Raw genomic sequence first — 14,920 nt, forward strand, 5'->3', positions numbered from 1 at the left:
TGGTGAGATCAAAGCAAAAAAAAGGGGGATAACCACCTGGGATCCATATGGGATATTTCTGTGGACTAGAGGCTTCTGTGGTCTCTCCAAGTTGGTAATTCTCTGTCATCCAAACAAAACATCTCCTCCTCCTGGCTTCCTTCAAGTCTCATTTAAAATGTAACTTTCAGGAAAGCTCCAATCAACCTCCTCATGCCTTCTTTTATTGATTTTGTTGTTACTGCTGTTCAATCATTACAGTCAGGTTGACTCTCCAAGATCCCATTTGGGGTTTCTTGGCAGAGATCCTGGAGTGGTCTGCCATTGCCTTCTGCAGCTCATTTGACAGAGGAAGAAACTGAGTCAAACAGTGGGAAATGATTTGCCCAGGATCACATGGCTAGTAAGTGTCTGAGGCCAGATTTGAACTCAGGAAGAGGAGACTTCCTACTTTAGGGACCTGATACTTTATCCACTGAATCAGTCAGCTGCCCACTTCCTTTCTTTCTCCCAAATGCTGATATTCAAACATACACATTTTCTTTTTTAAAAAAACAACATTTCTGAATAATGCCTCTCTCTCTTGGGGAGCTCGTTTCTCAGGCTCCTGCCCATTATAACTCTGCTTGAATGTGAGAAATTGCATCCCCCAAACTCTCTCCAACTGTGAAGCAGTCTTTTCCCCACTCAGATCTCCAGTGGCAATAAGCAGGTAGAGCTGATGGTCATGATGGAAGTTTCCTGTTCCCCACATTCTGAGAACTGAAGAAGAGAGGGTCTCAGATTCTATGTGGGTCTGCTTTGAGAGCACAGTCTTTCAGCCTAAATCCTTCTTTGATGAGGAAATGTCCCATAAGTAACTCTGGCTCCTTTACCACACCCAGCCCCTGTTCTTTCCCTGCTAAACCATTTCTCTATTGCAGGAAATGATGCTTTCAGCCAATGTTTACTATAACTTCACCTCAATCATGAAGGTGAAGGAAGATGCAATGGGCTTCCATTCCTTCGGAGAGCTGGTGCCTCTGGGCATTAAGAAAACACACTCTGACTTTTCCAGAATGTTCTTATCTTCTAAGAATAATCAAACCTTGTCTTGTGGCTTATGTGGAAACTCAGCTTTCTGAAAAGCATCGTTCTCCTCCACATCTTAAAAACCATTAGGGAGACATTTCTGTCCCAGGTCTCAAGATCAGAGATGAGGGTCTGGGATGCATGAGTGGCCATGCTGTCAAGAGAGATGGAAGGTCAATGCTTGATAGCCATCGTTTGCTCTTGAGCCTTCTAGGATGGGCAGGGCAGGAATGGGAGAGGATCCTCTAAGGTCATGGCCAACCCATGCTTCGAATCCCCACAATAAAGAAGGCATCCTAAGTTCTGCAATAGGGACAGGAATGAGGCCCAGCAGGAAAAGCTCTGGCTCTGGAGTCAGTATATCTGGGTTCAGATTTAAACTCTGTCATTTTCTAGGGGAGACCTCAAGGTGGCCTGGTGGAAACAGTGCTGGACCTTCAGTCAGGAAGACCAGAGTCCAAATCCAGCTTTGACAGTCACTAATTGTGTCACCTTGGGCAAATCACTTAACCTCTATTTGCCTGGATTTCTTCAACTACAAATTAGAGGTGATAATAATAGCATCTCCCTCAATCGGGATAATCAGTCCAAAGGGGTTAGCATTGTACCTCACCCATAGTACAGAAAGGTGAGCTACTAATATTGCCATTTGTAAATGCTCCACACACAATCCCTGTCACTGCCACTGTCACTATAAGCTCTAGCACTCCTAGCCAGAATCATTATTTCTCCCTGGGTGACCCCAAGTGAGTCACAACATTCCTCAGCCATCCAACGAGGACTTTGGGCTCCACCGAACCTGAGAATCTGCTTAGCCTCAGATTTTTAAATCTGGTCTCATCAGTAAGTTGTGACCAAAATCTGATTTTCAAATATAAATAAAATTATAATTTGAGAAACAAAAGGGGGAATATAAAGAGCAGTTCTCCTGGCTTTCCATTTTCCTCTACCACCCAGCTTCCAAATGCATAGAGCAGAGGTCAGACTACATCTCTCTCCTGTTCAAAAGACCTCTGTGACTCCCCATTGCCTCCAGGACCAACCTCAAATGCCACTTTTGTCATTTAGGACATTTTACCATCTGGATTCAGCTGCCTTCCCTTCACCTTCCCTGTCACACTTTATACTCACACACTCTATGCTTTTGCCTTAGGTGCTATATCTATTGTGCGGACCACCTCTAGGCCTTTGTACAGGTTGTGTTCCCTGCCTGGAATGCCATCCCCTCTTACTTCCCTGCCCCTTGGAACCAGTGAGATTCTGACAATATCCAACTTTGAAATTCTTTGAATGCCATTCAGGAGCTGAAGATTCTTAAGGAACCAAGTGTCCCGGTCAGGGTCCAGATTCTTTTCTTAGGTCCAAGTCATTTAGGCCCGTCTCCTATTAAGATTGCACAAGAGAGAGACCTCAGATCTCTTCTCTTTCCCATGAATAATAAACACCCGCATAGGTAACAGAATATCATATCATCATAGAAAGTGGGTTGGATCTAAAGCCAAGAAAGGTCTGGATTTGAATTCTGTCTCTCACACTGTTGTGTGAACCTGGAGAAATTGCCGAATCCCTGAGGCAGAGTTTTCTTCTCTGTAAAAAGGGAATGATGCCTGTGGGCCTCACCTCAACATGATGTGTGCCAGTGTTCTGTACCTGGCTGCTTCAAGAATTGTTTTGTTAGGGGCAGCTAGGTGGTGGAGTGGATAAAGCACCAGCCCTAGAGTCAGGAGGACCTGGGTTCAAATCCAGTGTCAAACACTTAACAATTACCTAGTCGTGTGGCCTTGGGCAAGCCACTTAACCCCATTTGCCTTGCAAAAACCTAAAAAAAAAGAATTGTTTTGATTTATTTGAAAAGGGGAGAAAAATGTTCTTCAAGCTCCTCCCAATTACTCCCAATGTCCAGCACCTTTTTCTCAATCTGAGGACACTTTACAATTGGTTTGAAACTGGGGGGGAAGGGAGGGGAAGGGGACATTGTACCCCCATAGGAACGCCAGTCACTGGATGCCCTGGTTACTTCCTTCATACTTTTCCTGGGGGACCGTTCATGGAAGCAGCAGCAGGAAGAACACCCAATGCTTCCCAAGCTTTTTCATAAGTCACCTGTGCTGATAGCATCCCTCTCCCCTTGTCATTCTGCATGATAATGTCCAAGCTTTACTGATAGTCTGGAATCTTCCTCCTCCTCCTCTTCATTTTTTTTGCCTTCCCAGACACCTTTACTTAGAGGCCACCTGCTCCCAGAAGTCTTTCCTGCTCCATCCGGGGCCTCCCTTGACCCTGTGCTCTGTCCATCCGCTGAAGATGGAGAACCCTGGGTGTCATTCCTTTTCCAGATGGGGAGCTCTGCACCAGCTGTGGCTTTGTTTCTCCCAGGACTCTGCACACAGAGAAGGCTAATCAGTGTTTGGCAAAGGGAAATAATTGTGGCCAGCATTAATTAATTAAGAGAGTAATAATAGCTAGAGCACTGTAAGTATCTGATTGGATTCTGTAGAGCAGGTGTCATCATCTTCCTTGCCTTATAGATGAGGAAGCTGAAGCAGACAGAAGCTAAATGACTAGCCTGGCCCCACACAGCCAATGTCTGAGGCTGAATTTGAACTCAGATCCTCCTGATTCCGGGTTCAGTGATCTAGGTGCTGTGGTGGCCCCCTTTGGCCTCGGTGAATAGAACAGATGTGAGTAGACTGGCACAAATGGGTGTGATGGAGATGAACAGGATGGTCATAGAGCCCTGTTCTGAATGCCCTCCCCCAGGTTCCAGATCCCTGCCTCTTCCCATGGCCCTCCCCTCCCCCTCCTCAAGCTCACAGACCCAGTCAGAAAAGCCGACACCCACCATGTGCTCCTGGGCTTTCTCTGGGGCTTATTTACTGAGAAACAAGACCAAAGTTTGAGTGTGCTTGACTGACACCTGTCCATCAGAAGCCTGACCTAATGGATCCAGAACCCCTCCCAAGGGGCTTATTCTAACTATACCCAACTCAGAAATTCTTTGAATTCCATTCTGGGACTGAGGATTCTTAAGGGACCAAGGTCTCATGACTAACCTGAGGTGAGGGGTGGGGGTGGGGGCTTCATTCAAAGGCAGTTTATTCTGGGTCAGATGCTATTTGTGCCCAGACCAGTGCATCCAGTTTACCTTCCATTAAGTGACCACTATGTAGCTGGCAGACCCTAAACTCAGAACCCAAACATCAGATTTTGGTTCTTGCCCTAATGAGTTTGCTTTCCCTGGGAGATATAATATCTTTGGATCCAGAGAAGGAAAAAAAAGAGCACATACAAGTGGAACGGGGGGTGTCCCTGTGGATGAGACAATTGTCCCACAGCTTTCTGCCTGAGAGGGGCAGGGGAAGTGGGGAGGGAGGACTTGTCCTCCCCAGGTTCTGCCAGTCTGCAACCTGAAGGGTATTTCTTTGACTACCCTCCCCCTCTAAAAAAGAAGGGAGACAGTTGGAAAGAAACAAGGATGACACCATAAGGGGGTGGAAGGCGTGTATGTCCCAAGAAGAGGGAATTCAGGGAAGTTCAGATGATAGAAGTCAGAGCAGGGAAGGAAGAAAGGAGTGTGTCCTCTAAGTCTGAGAAAATCAGAGTGGAAAGGGGAATTTGGAGTTACCCTCTTGTCCAACAATCTTCAGCCCAGTCAGTAGTCCTCCAGCCTTGGCTCAAGGTTTTCCAATTTTGTTCCTTCTTTTCTTCCTTCCTTCCTTCCTCCCTCCCTTCCTTCCTTCCTTCCTATCTTCCTTCTCTCCCTCTCTCCCTCTCTCCCTCTCAGTGAAGCCCAGGTCACTTTTCATCTTTCAGGACAAGGACCAGACCCATTATTTCATTGCTCTAGGGACCTCCCAATGAGGAACCTCACCACCTTCCTGCCAAATTAAAGTCCTAAGAGACTGCCTGGAGGGAAGGAAGTCCCTTAACCAGGCAGGTACCCATCTTCCTGGAGCAGGTTGCATTCTTAGGAAGTGACTTTCATGTCTGAGTCAGGACTTGAACTCAGATCTTCCTGGGTCTGAGCCCAGCTCTCCCTGGCTGCTTCTCTGATTATAAAGAAGATTTTTCTTTTTGTTTGTTTTTGTAAAACAATGGGATTAAGTGACTTGCCCAAGGTCACACAGCTAAGTCATTATTAAGTGTCTGAGGTTGGATTTGAACTCAGGTACTTCTGACTCTAGGGCCAGTGCTCTCCACTGCACCACCTAGTTGCCCCTGAAGAAGATTTTTCTTGACATCAAACCTACATCTTGTAGTTTGCTCCCATGACGGTGCTCATCCTTGTCCTGCCTCTCCTAGCCAAGTGGAGACATGTCGAACCCCCTTTCATGTGAGGATGGCTTCTATGGCCTCATTGCCAAGATGAGTATCTCCTGATTCCTTTGTCCAGGCTGCCTGCAGCTGGACCTGGGTGACCTTACCAGAGAGGCCTGAGATCCTAACCAAAAGGTTCTTGCTTCTCTAGGGGCCAAAAGGGCTGAGAGAAGCATCTCTGGCTGAAGCTAGGAATGCAAAGGAGCTCGTATATAGGAGGTTCTGATGAGCTTTCAGATCTCAGAGCTCTCTTAGCTCTCAGCTAGGGCCCCCAATCATGAGAAATGGGGACCCGTGCTCCTCCTGGGAGTCCATTCTGGAAGAAGTGAAAGGGGAAACATGGTGGAGAACCAGGGCAGAACCCACAGGGATCTGACATCCACCATGACTACTCTGGGTAAGATCCTGTGCTGCCCACTAGACATGCTGGCCAAAAGTTCAGGACCCAGAAACTGGACAGCTCCCTTATCCAGCCAACCCAGGAAGGATTTTTCCATACGTTGGTTCTTGGGTTCATAGACTAGAAGTCCTTAGAAGTCCTTCAGTTCAACCTTGTCACTTTAAAATGAGAGAAACTGAGACCCAGAGAGGGAACATAGAGACAGGATTTGAATTGAGGTCCAGTGACTGCACGCAAAATGCTCATGTGACTCACACAGCTCAAGGTATTCCCCTGCCCTCTTCCATCTCCTCAGCCTTGTCCCAGGAAGGGCTGGCAATCCAGGGCCCCCTCAGGTCACCCACTTGGCCTCTTGTTTTTCTTCCAGCATTTCAGCTTCGTTTCCCTTCCCACGGATGTGCTGGAGATCGAAGTGAAGGACAAGTTTGCCAAGAGTCGCCCCATCATCAAACGCTTCCTGGGCAAGCTGTCCATGCCTGTGCAGCGGCTCCTGGAGAGACATGCCATTGGGTAAGTGTCTAATTTAATTGTGCAGTGCCCAGCTGGGGAGCCCCTGCCCTGGGGAGTAGGCCTGGGGCTGAAACCCCCTCTGTAGCCTCTGAAGCTGGAACCTCTGAGCAAATCATTCCCAATGGTTCCAATTTTGACTAGGAGAGAGTCAACTGCTCCAGGTGACCGGGAAGGGCCCTGATTCATAGGGTGTTTGTGTGAGAGGCCAGGGAGGATGTAGTTAATTGACCATTCATTCTCTGAAGTCTCTTCCATGCATATGAGGAACTATCTTGAGGAAGCTTCTTGGGAAATCAGGATCTTGGGAAGAGCTGTGGATGATGGTATTTTCCATCATCAAACCAATACTCAGCTGGGAAGGTTTTGTGTGTGTGTGTGTGTGTGTGTGTGTGTCCATTCTTCACATGTGCCCTTGTATATTTTCTCTGCACCTTGAAAGAGCTCTGGGATCCACTTCCTTTACTCTTGCCCATCTTTTCTTCCCAAATGTGTTCAAAGTGACTTCAGGAAAAGAGTAATTTCTTGGATGGCCTTATATCCCTTGAGGGGGCTCCTGGGATATACAGGACAATGCATAGAGAGGCAGCCTGGCAGACCCTTTTATTAGAAAAGACCTGGGTTCTGATCTTACTCAGGAATACTTAAGAATTGTGCAATTTAGAAAAAATTCCATTTAAAAAGCAAGTAAAGCAAAACCAAAAAAAATTCCCAACTTAGGACTCGCAGATTAGGGTCAGGATGGGGAAAGGGTTCGTTGTTCTCAAGTTTTAAGACTCAGTGGGTCTGTGAGCCTCCATGGGTGAGTTACATTTAATGGTCAGCCATAAGACATATTTAGCTCAAAGCAAAAGCATTAACTAAGATGATGTAATTAAGAATGACTACAGAACATTCCCATCACAGGCCTAGGGTACTCTCTCACAGAGGCAGCACCCAAGGGTGGGCACACACACTTAGAATTCATTAATAGTGAGACTCTTGGTTGAGAAAGATCTGTGACCAATGTAGTGATGGACCTCCTGCCCCCGACAGAACAGGTACCAAGGTCTCTCCTCTCCTCATTTCTCTCCCTTAGGTATGTTGTCTCTTCTTGGTGAGACACTCAGGTGGGTTCTTTGCGTCCTCTCACCTTTGAAGCTTGAGTCTAATTTTCATCCATTATAAACTACCTAGCTGACCTTGGGCAGATAGCTTAACCTTTTAGGGTGCTGGTGTCCTCATCTAAAAAATAAGAAGGTTGGAGTGAAGCATTGATAATCATGGCTAATATTTCTATATCATTATAAGGCTTGTAGAGAACTTTAAAAAATTATCTCATCTGAACCCCACAAAAGTCTGGGAGGCAAGTGCTGTTATAACTCCAATTTTACAAATGAGGAAACTGAGAATCACACAGCTAGAAAGTCTCTGAGGTGGAATTCTAATTCAATTCTTTCTGAATCCCTGACCAGCATTCTGTCCACTATAGTGCTCCCTAACTGCCAGTTGTCTCTATTTGACCTGTAGATGTCTCAGTTTAATCTGTTTCTGAGGAATTCAAAGCTCTTTACTCAAACTTGTGAAAGGAAAAAAAATGGCCCCATAATACTCTTGTGGCAAACCTTGCAGACTGTAGGCCAATGTTCCTCCTAATTATTGGTACTTTCTGGAGAGCAGCATTTATCACACTAACCAGTCCTAGCAGATCCCCTTAACTGTCTTATATGTAGGCCTTCCAAGCTGGAACATAGTTGGCATCCTTGAATGGTCCTATTGCTGCGTGTTCAGTATTCCGCTTGTGAAGAATCACTCTTTGACCCAGGAATGCAAGTATAAAAAGAAAATAGAAATTTATTAAAAGAAGTTACAACACAAAAGGAAGTAACAGGAAAGTTAAGAAGAGGTGAAAGAAAAAGCCATGTGGATTGCTAATTAATCTTGGCAGGCCAGCTGCCAGGTTCAGCAGGAATTTGGAAAACAGAGAGCCTGAGCCCCTCCCAAAATCTCCTTAAATCCTCCTTCGGGGTCCATGGGAAGAGGTGATGACTTAGGAGTTGTCAAAGTCCTGCATTGGAGAGTTTGCCTTTTGGGAAGGGACTCAGATTCCAGTCTGGGTGATCTCTTGGATGTGGTTTTAGCACCTATGCAACCTAGCTGCCCCTTACCAAAGAGAGCATGGCCAAGATTGGACTGAAAGTCAAGATGGAGTGAAAAGGAAAAGTGGGGATTTTTATTTTAACAATGCAAACAAAAGACTTACAAAATTTGTTTCCAATTGATTTCAATATTCCCCATGGCCATGGTTCTCTGGATCAGTCCCAGGTCCCAAGATATGTCCTTCCTTGTCAATGAATAGATCTCCAGGTCCTTGGTCCCCAGGAAGAACCCAACCCTTCTTGATCCTGGGGGTGTGTGCTACTAATCACCTGGGATTTAGTGTCACTTCTGTCATTTCTAACTGACCAGGAGCCTGGAACCCTCTTAGAACTTCCTTTGGGTTCAGACTTAATAATTAAAGCCCTGAACAGTTCTCCTGGAAAAACATTCTTCTTCATTTTTTAAGAAAAGAGATCTTAGATCTTTGAAAATTAAGCATAGACTTGGAGATCTCTTGAGCAGAAGAGTGAAAGAAGAGAGTCAGTGAGCAAAGCAAGCCTCCTCAGCCACCTGGACTCTTCTAGTCTTGGAGATTTTTCTACCTCCCAATCTCCTGGCATATATGTCCTCTCCTCACTATTCACATAGCGACCCCTCTAGGGCAGGCCCCCATCAGACTCCACTGGGACTGGGGGCTCCTCACCTTCCAGACTTGCCTTCTCCCTTTTGTCCTCTGAGCAGCTGCCAAAATAATTTTCTTAAGGTCATGTCTGAATATGTCACTTCTCTCTCCCCAAATTCAGTGAACCCCACCCCAGACCTTTAAGAAAAAAAGACTATTGTTAGCTTCCAGTTAGACTAGCTGCTCAGGAAATGTTAGGTTCCTGCCGGCTAGTTTATCCTTACCCAGGAATGTTGAAGGGGCAGGAGACAAAGATGACAAATTCTCCAAGATCTCCAAGATCTCAGTTTATTAAAACAAATACAAGTGCTTCAATATCCTCCCCAGTCTCTGGTCCACTCCCACTCCCATGGCACTCTCCAACAACCAGTAAAACAAAGCTCTTGTGCTAGAGGACACCAGGTGATGAAACTTTACTGTACTCCCCGACACAACAGTCCCTTACATATCCTCCCCCTTTTGGGTTTTTTTTGAAGCAAAATTCCTTAATGCAATTGCATAATGAATGCCACATAAGTTGTAACGAAAAGTTCAAAAATAGTATAAACAAATATCAATTAAACAATAGTAAAAACAACTAAGCATCTAAGTCAATTAGCATTAGTTATTAAATTTTATAAAATACTATTTCCATCCTCATGTTATTCATGAATCCACAGATTGATCCCAGAAGGGGGTCATGATTTGGGATATTTCCCTTACCATGACTGTGTGATGATAGGTGAGACAAAGATTACAAACTTTTTCTTTTGCCAACAAAAATCCTTTCAAAGCAATCAAATTCACCACCCAAACTAAAAGGAATATTTAACTCAGGTAACTGTAACTATTTCAGATCTGAATTACACACACACAAACACACACACACACACACACACATATGAGTTTAGACACTAAAACAAACACAGGAACAATTCTCTTGTATCACATTACCAAGCTGAGATTGATACCCTGGCCAGTACCAGATCTCAGAATATAGAAACATCTTTCCGCCTATCCAGGCCTGTAGAGAGATGTGAAAATGTCCTATTGATAATTAAATACACATATACACACATGACACACCAAAATCTTAACCATAAGCACTGGCTTCATTAACAGATGAAATCTGAATTTCCCAGTCCCAGAAAAAAACGTCTTCTTCCTCTTTTTTCTTAACTAATTGACCATGAAGCTTCCCAAATAATAGCCTAAGAATAACATAGTCATTGCCTAACCCCCCCTCCTCCCCAAACTAGGAAGAAGGCATGGGGGTCCCTTGATTTCTAAAATAAGCTTTTTGAGACATGGGTTTAAATTTCGAAGTTCCAAAAAAGGAAGATTTCTCTTCTCCCTCCCCTCTCCCTCTGCAGAAGGTGGAGGTGGTAGTGAATGAGAGAGAGCCTTAAAATTACTTAAGTTGTTAACAACAATGAAATTTAGAGTTGTTGAATTTTCTGAACAGTAGTCAACACCATTACAAACTGTCCAATAGCATGTGACATTTTTGCTCTCAACACAGGAAGTTAGTGTGTACTTTATGGTTTTTCTGGTGCTGGAGCAAGAGTCGTGGCATGCTTGGTTGTAGGCTGGAGAGTGAAATTCATTGTGGCTTCGGGAGTGGAATTCATTGTAGGCATCAGGGTCAGTGTCAGAGTCTGCAGCACCGATGAAGAGTCTCTGCAGTTGGTCGTAGGTTTAGGGCTTTGGGTCAACTTACACATAGTACAGTCAGGCAGCCAGCAGTGGCCAAAAGGAGCAGTCAGCAGGTCCTCTTCATCCCATTCATGGCACTGGTGTTCAGTGGCGGACTGCTGCTGAGAAAGAAGCTCCATCCCCTATGGTGCTGCCTCGGAGACTCCACTTTCCACTGGCTCCTCAATGCTGAATACTATTTGTTACTCCTTACTTTTGCTTTCCTTCACATGTCCTTGTTCCAACTTAAAATCAGCCCCTGGTAACAATCAACCTGTTACCTCTCTGAAGTTCTCTGCTCTGGGATGTCACCTGGAATTTCTCTTGCTTGTATCTGCTGGTCCTTATCCCAGACTTCACTCAGGTCTGTCTGCCTTTGTGTCCCTGTTTGGGAACCATTTGTTAGGTTCCACTTTGACTAGCTGCTCAGGAAGTGTTAGGTTCCTGCAGGCTAGCTTATCCTTACCCAGGAGAATGTTGAAGGGGCAGGAGACAAGGATGACAAGTTCTCCAAGATCTCGGTTTATTAAATCAAATACAAGTGCTTAAATATCCTCCCCAGTCTCTGGTCCACTCCCGCTCCTGTGGCACTCTACAATCAACCAGTAAAACAAGGCTCTGGTGCTAGAGGACACCAGGTGATGAGACTTTACAGTACTCCCATGCACAACAATCCCTTACAGACCATCTCCTTTGAGAGGCCTTTGCTTCCAACCCACCCAGACTATTGGCCACTTTTTGAATAAAAACTTCTAGCTGCCACTTCTGGGCATTTGTCCAGACCAGCTCCCCACCTGGGATATATTTCCTTCTCATCGTTGCCTCTCAGTGCCCTGACTTTTCAAGGCTCAGCTCAGGATCCTTCTTCTAGGGAAGCCTTTCCATATCATCTCTCCCTCACTCCTCTTCCCCTCTCTCCCTCTCTTCTCTCCTCCTTACCTTACTTTCTCTTCTCTCTTCTCTCCTTTATCTTTCCTTAGCCAGATACCTCAAAACAAAGCTCCTTGAAGACAGGGATGGATTTGTTTTGGTCTTTACAAAGCCTTTCCCATACTTGGTATTTAAAAACTGTCTGATGACTATAAGGTTTTCCTTCCCACTACAATTATTGTTCCCAGTCTGAATCGATGACCCAGAGCATCACTGACCATCAGATAAATCAGTATGTTGTCCTCATGCCCTCTTCTGGGGAGGGGGAGCTATTGGCAAAGCTCTTGGGATCCAGGAGGGGGATGTTATAGATGATTCTGTAATGGATGATTCTGCTCAGTGAGGAGAGAGCATACAATTAACCGGGTACATGTTTGTGTATCCCCCAGGGACAGGGTGGTCAGCTACACCCTGGGCCGCAGGCTCCCAACCGATCACGTCAGTGGACAACTACAGTTCCGATTTGAGATCACCTCCTCCATGCACCCAGGTAATGCCAGCCTCAGCCTCTGGTTTCAATTGGACGAGTGACAGTCATTGCCCTTCTTTCCCAGGCCCCCTGGAACTGGCTGAAGTGGCCCAGGATTTGACTTCTTTTACCTGAGGTGCAGAAGTATATAGTGCCTACCGAGAGATCATCGCAAAGGCTATCTTCCCCATAATGTGTTAAGTTCTACAACCCAGCTCACTGAAGATGAAGAGCCTTGGGCTCAGAGGGAGGGAATAGAGAAGCCATCAAGTCCAACTCTTCCTGTTACAGATGTGGCAACTGAGGCACAGAGATGCCCAGCATCACAAAACTAGTTTTTGAATTTAATCCTGGGTCTCCCAACTCTCAGGCTATATGTTAGAGATGAAATGACCATGCCTAGTCACTCAGTCAATATTGATCAAAGGCTCAGGATTTCAAAGCCAGTTCTTTTGTCTACTGTCTTTGGAATCCCACCCACACTTAAATTTGCAGCTGACCTCTATTAAGCACATATTCTATATTAAGTGCAGGGGATTCCCTGCTCCCCCTCATTCCAAGGAAACCCAGTGTCCACATCTGCAAGGGAAGAGGGTGGACCAGATGGTCCCCAAGGCTCCCAGCATGGAATCCATGGGTTTGGGAAGCTTGGTGCTCACATCTTGCAGGGATTCCTCCAGATCATCCAGGTTTGCAGGTTGGACTTTGGAAAGGGTTTGGTGTCAGGGATGGCTTGGTTTCGCCATTGCCACAGATCTGAAATTCTGGCAGCTCTTCAGTCTTTCCTCTGCCCACAGGATGCCTGTTGGTGATTCTGGCATTCTCAGCTCCCACTGTCCTAGGCACAGTGTTCCTTGAAAAGACCTGGGATATGTAAAAGCCTTTCCTCTCTCTCTCTCTCTCTCTCTCTCTCTCTCTCTCTCTCTCTCACACACACACACACACATCAGTAACAGCAACCCCACGCTAATCCTTAGCCCAGTGAGCTATGATAAAGTGAAAAATCTGTTTCTTTGTTTTTTTTGTTTTTTTTTTTTTTATAGCAGATGATGAGGAGATCTCTGTGAACACTGACCCTGAGCCGGCTCTGCTTCAGGAGAGCAGCCTGACCAATCTCACGGAGGTCAGCCTCCCTGAGGAGGCCACAGGCATCCCGCTGGAGGGGGAGGAAAGCAGGGAATCGGATCAGCCAGATGGGGGTGGCGAGATGAATGGTGTTGGGGACGACAGTGTGGAGGTCCCCAGGCCACCTGAGGAGGCCAGCAAAGAAGCAGGAGAGGATGGCGAGGCTCCTAGCGAGGGGGCCGAGCTCTCAGAGGCCCAGCCAGCTGAGGAGCCACCCTCACCCAGGGCAGAGGACCTTGATGTGTTTCCAGACAGTCCTCCCCCTCCTCCTCCCCCCTCTCCTCCCCCACCTCTGGAAACCAGCAGCGACCTGGAAGTCCTCCCAGATGATGGTGAGGCTCCCCCCAGTGCAGAGGACCTGGGGGTAGAGGAGGCTGAGCCTGAGCCCTTGGCTGGGGAAGCCCAGGAGGAGGAGGAGGCTGGGTGGGAGGAGGAGGCCGAGGGGGAAGCGGAGGCTGAAGGGGAGGAAGGCCTGCCGGCCCTGCAGCCAGAGAAGGATGGGCTGCCCTTGAGGCCTTCGATGCCAAGGAAAAGCCGGCCCTGCTCCCTGCCAGTGTCTGAGCTGGAGACAGTCATCGCATCGGCCTGTGGTGAGCCTGAGACCCCACGCACACATTACATCCGACTGCATAACCTACTGCACAGCATGCCCTCGGCCCAGGGGGGCCGGGGGCCGGCTGAGGAGGAGGAGGCTGAGGCAGCCGAGGAGGAGTCCACGGTCAAGGATGTTTCAGAGAAGGAGGTGCTCAGTGAGGCTGAGACACTGGCCCTAGAGCCCCTGCAGCTTGAAGACGGGCCCGAGGCCGGGGAGGCCGAGGTGAGCAGTGCCAGCCCCACGGTCCAGCGGCTCCTGGACCTGACCAGTGGCTCTTTCAGCACGGGCAGTGAGAGTGACTCAAGCCCCCGGCAGGGCCGAGACCACGACTGTGAGGGCTGCGACACCTCGTGCTACAGCACCTCATGCTACAGCACCTCATGCCACAGCACCTCGTGCCACAGCACCTCCTGCTACAGCACCTCCTGCTACAGTCCCTCCTGCTACGAGAGCAACAACCGCTTCGCCAGTCACACACGCTTCTCCTCTGTGGACAGCGCCAAGATCTCCGAGAGCACCGTCTTCTCCTCGCAGGATGATGAGGAAGAGGAGAACAGTGCCTTCGAGTCTGTATCGGGGTCAGTGCCCAGTCCAGAGCTGGAGAGGGAGGCCGGCGATGGCACGGCAGCCTGGCCAGATGAGCTGCTGGTCCCCCAGGGGCCCACCACCAGAACAGCAGATGGGCTGGAGTCCCCCACTGCTGGCCCAAGCAACCGGAGAGAAGGTTAGCGTGCCAGCTTCCTCCTACAGCAGAATAGACGTACCAGCTGGTCAAATAGGAAATGATCAATGTAGTGGCCAGCCGATCCTCAGTCAGGGTGGTCTCCTGTCTCCTTCCTATAGAACCCTGAGCCCACCCATTCTCAGATGGGAACTAAGAGTCACAAATTGTTGGATGTGGGCCTGGGCACGCGTGAATGACAGAGCTGAGAGATGCTGCCAGCCAGCTAATCTTGACACTGCCCATGATGGGACCACATGGTTTGAAACAAAATGAGCCTTAGGAGACAAAGGTCTGTCTCCAATATTGATTGGACATTGTTAACATTAGATGGCTAAGAAGGGTTTTTTCCTTCCTGACCTTGGCTATAT

At 47.3% G+C, this 14,920-nt stretch overlaps 1 protein-coding gene across 4 annotated transcripts in view; it reads left to right on the top strand.

The window, feature by feature from the left end:
• HECW1 (HECT, C2 and WW domain containing E3 ubiquitin protein ligase 1) overlaps window positions 1–14,920 on the top strand; it is a 95,507-nt gene that overhangs the window by 21,311 nt on the left and 59,276 nt on the right. For 2 of the 4 annotated variants that reach the window (XM_074199235.1, XM_074199232.1), the window contains exons 4-6: window positions 6,135–6,277; window positions 12,029–12,129; window positions 13,152–14,552. In XM_074199235.1, coding sequence (XP_074055336.1) covers window positions 6,135–6,277; window positions 12,029–12,129; window positions 13,152–14,552 — 1,645 coding nt within the window. Of the gene's footprint in view, window positions 1–112; window positions 5,765–6,134; window positions 6,278–12,028; window positions 12,130–13,151; window positions 14,553–14,920 lie in introns of those variants that run through there. The other 2 variants (XM_074199236.1, XM_074199233.1) reach the window with 2 other exon arrangements.

Source organism: Macrotis lagotis, chromosome 8 (genome assembly GCF_037893015.1).
Source record: "Macrotis lagotis isolate mMagLag1 chromosome 8, bilby.v1.9.chrom.fasta, whole genome shotgun sequence".
Lineage (NCBI taxonomy): Eukaryota > Metazoa > Chordata > Mammalia > Peramelemorphia > Peramelidae > Macrotis > Macrotis lagotis.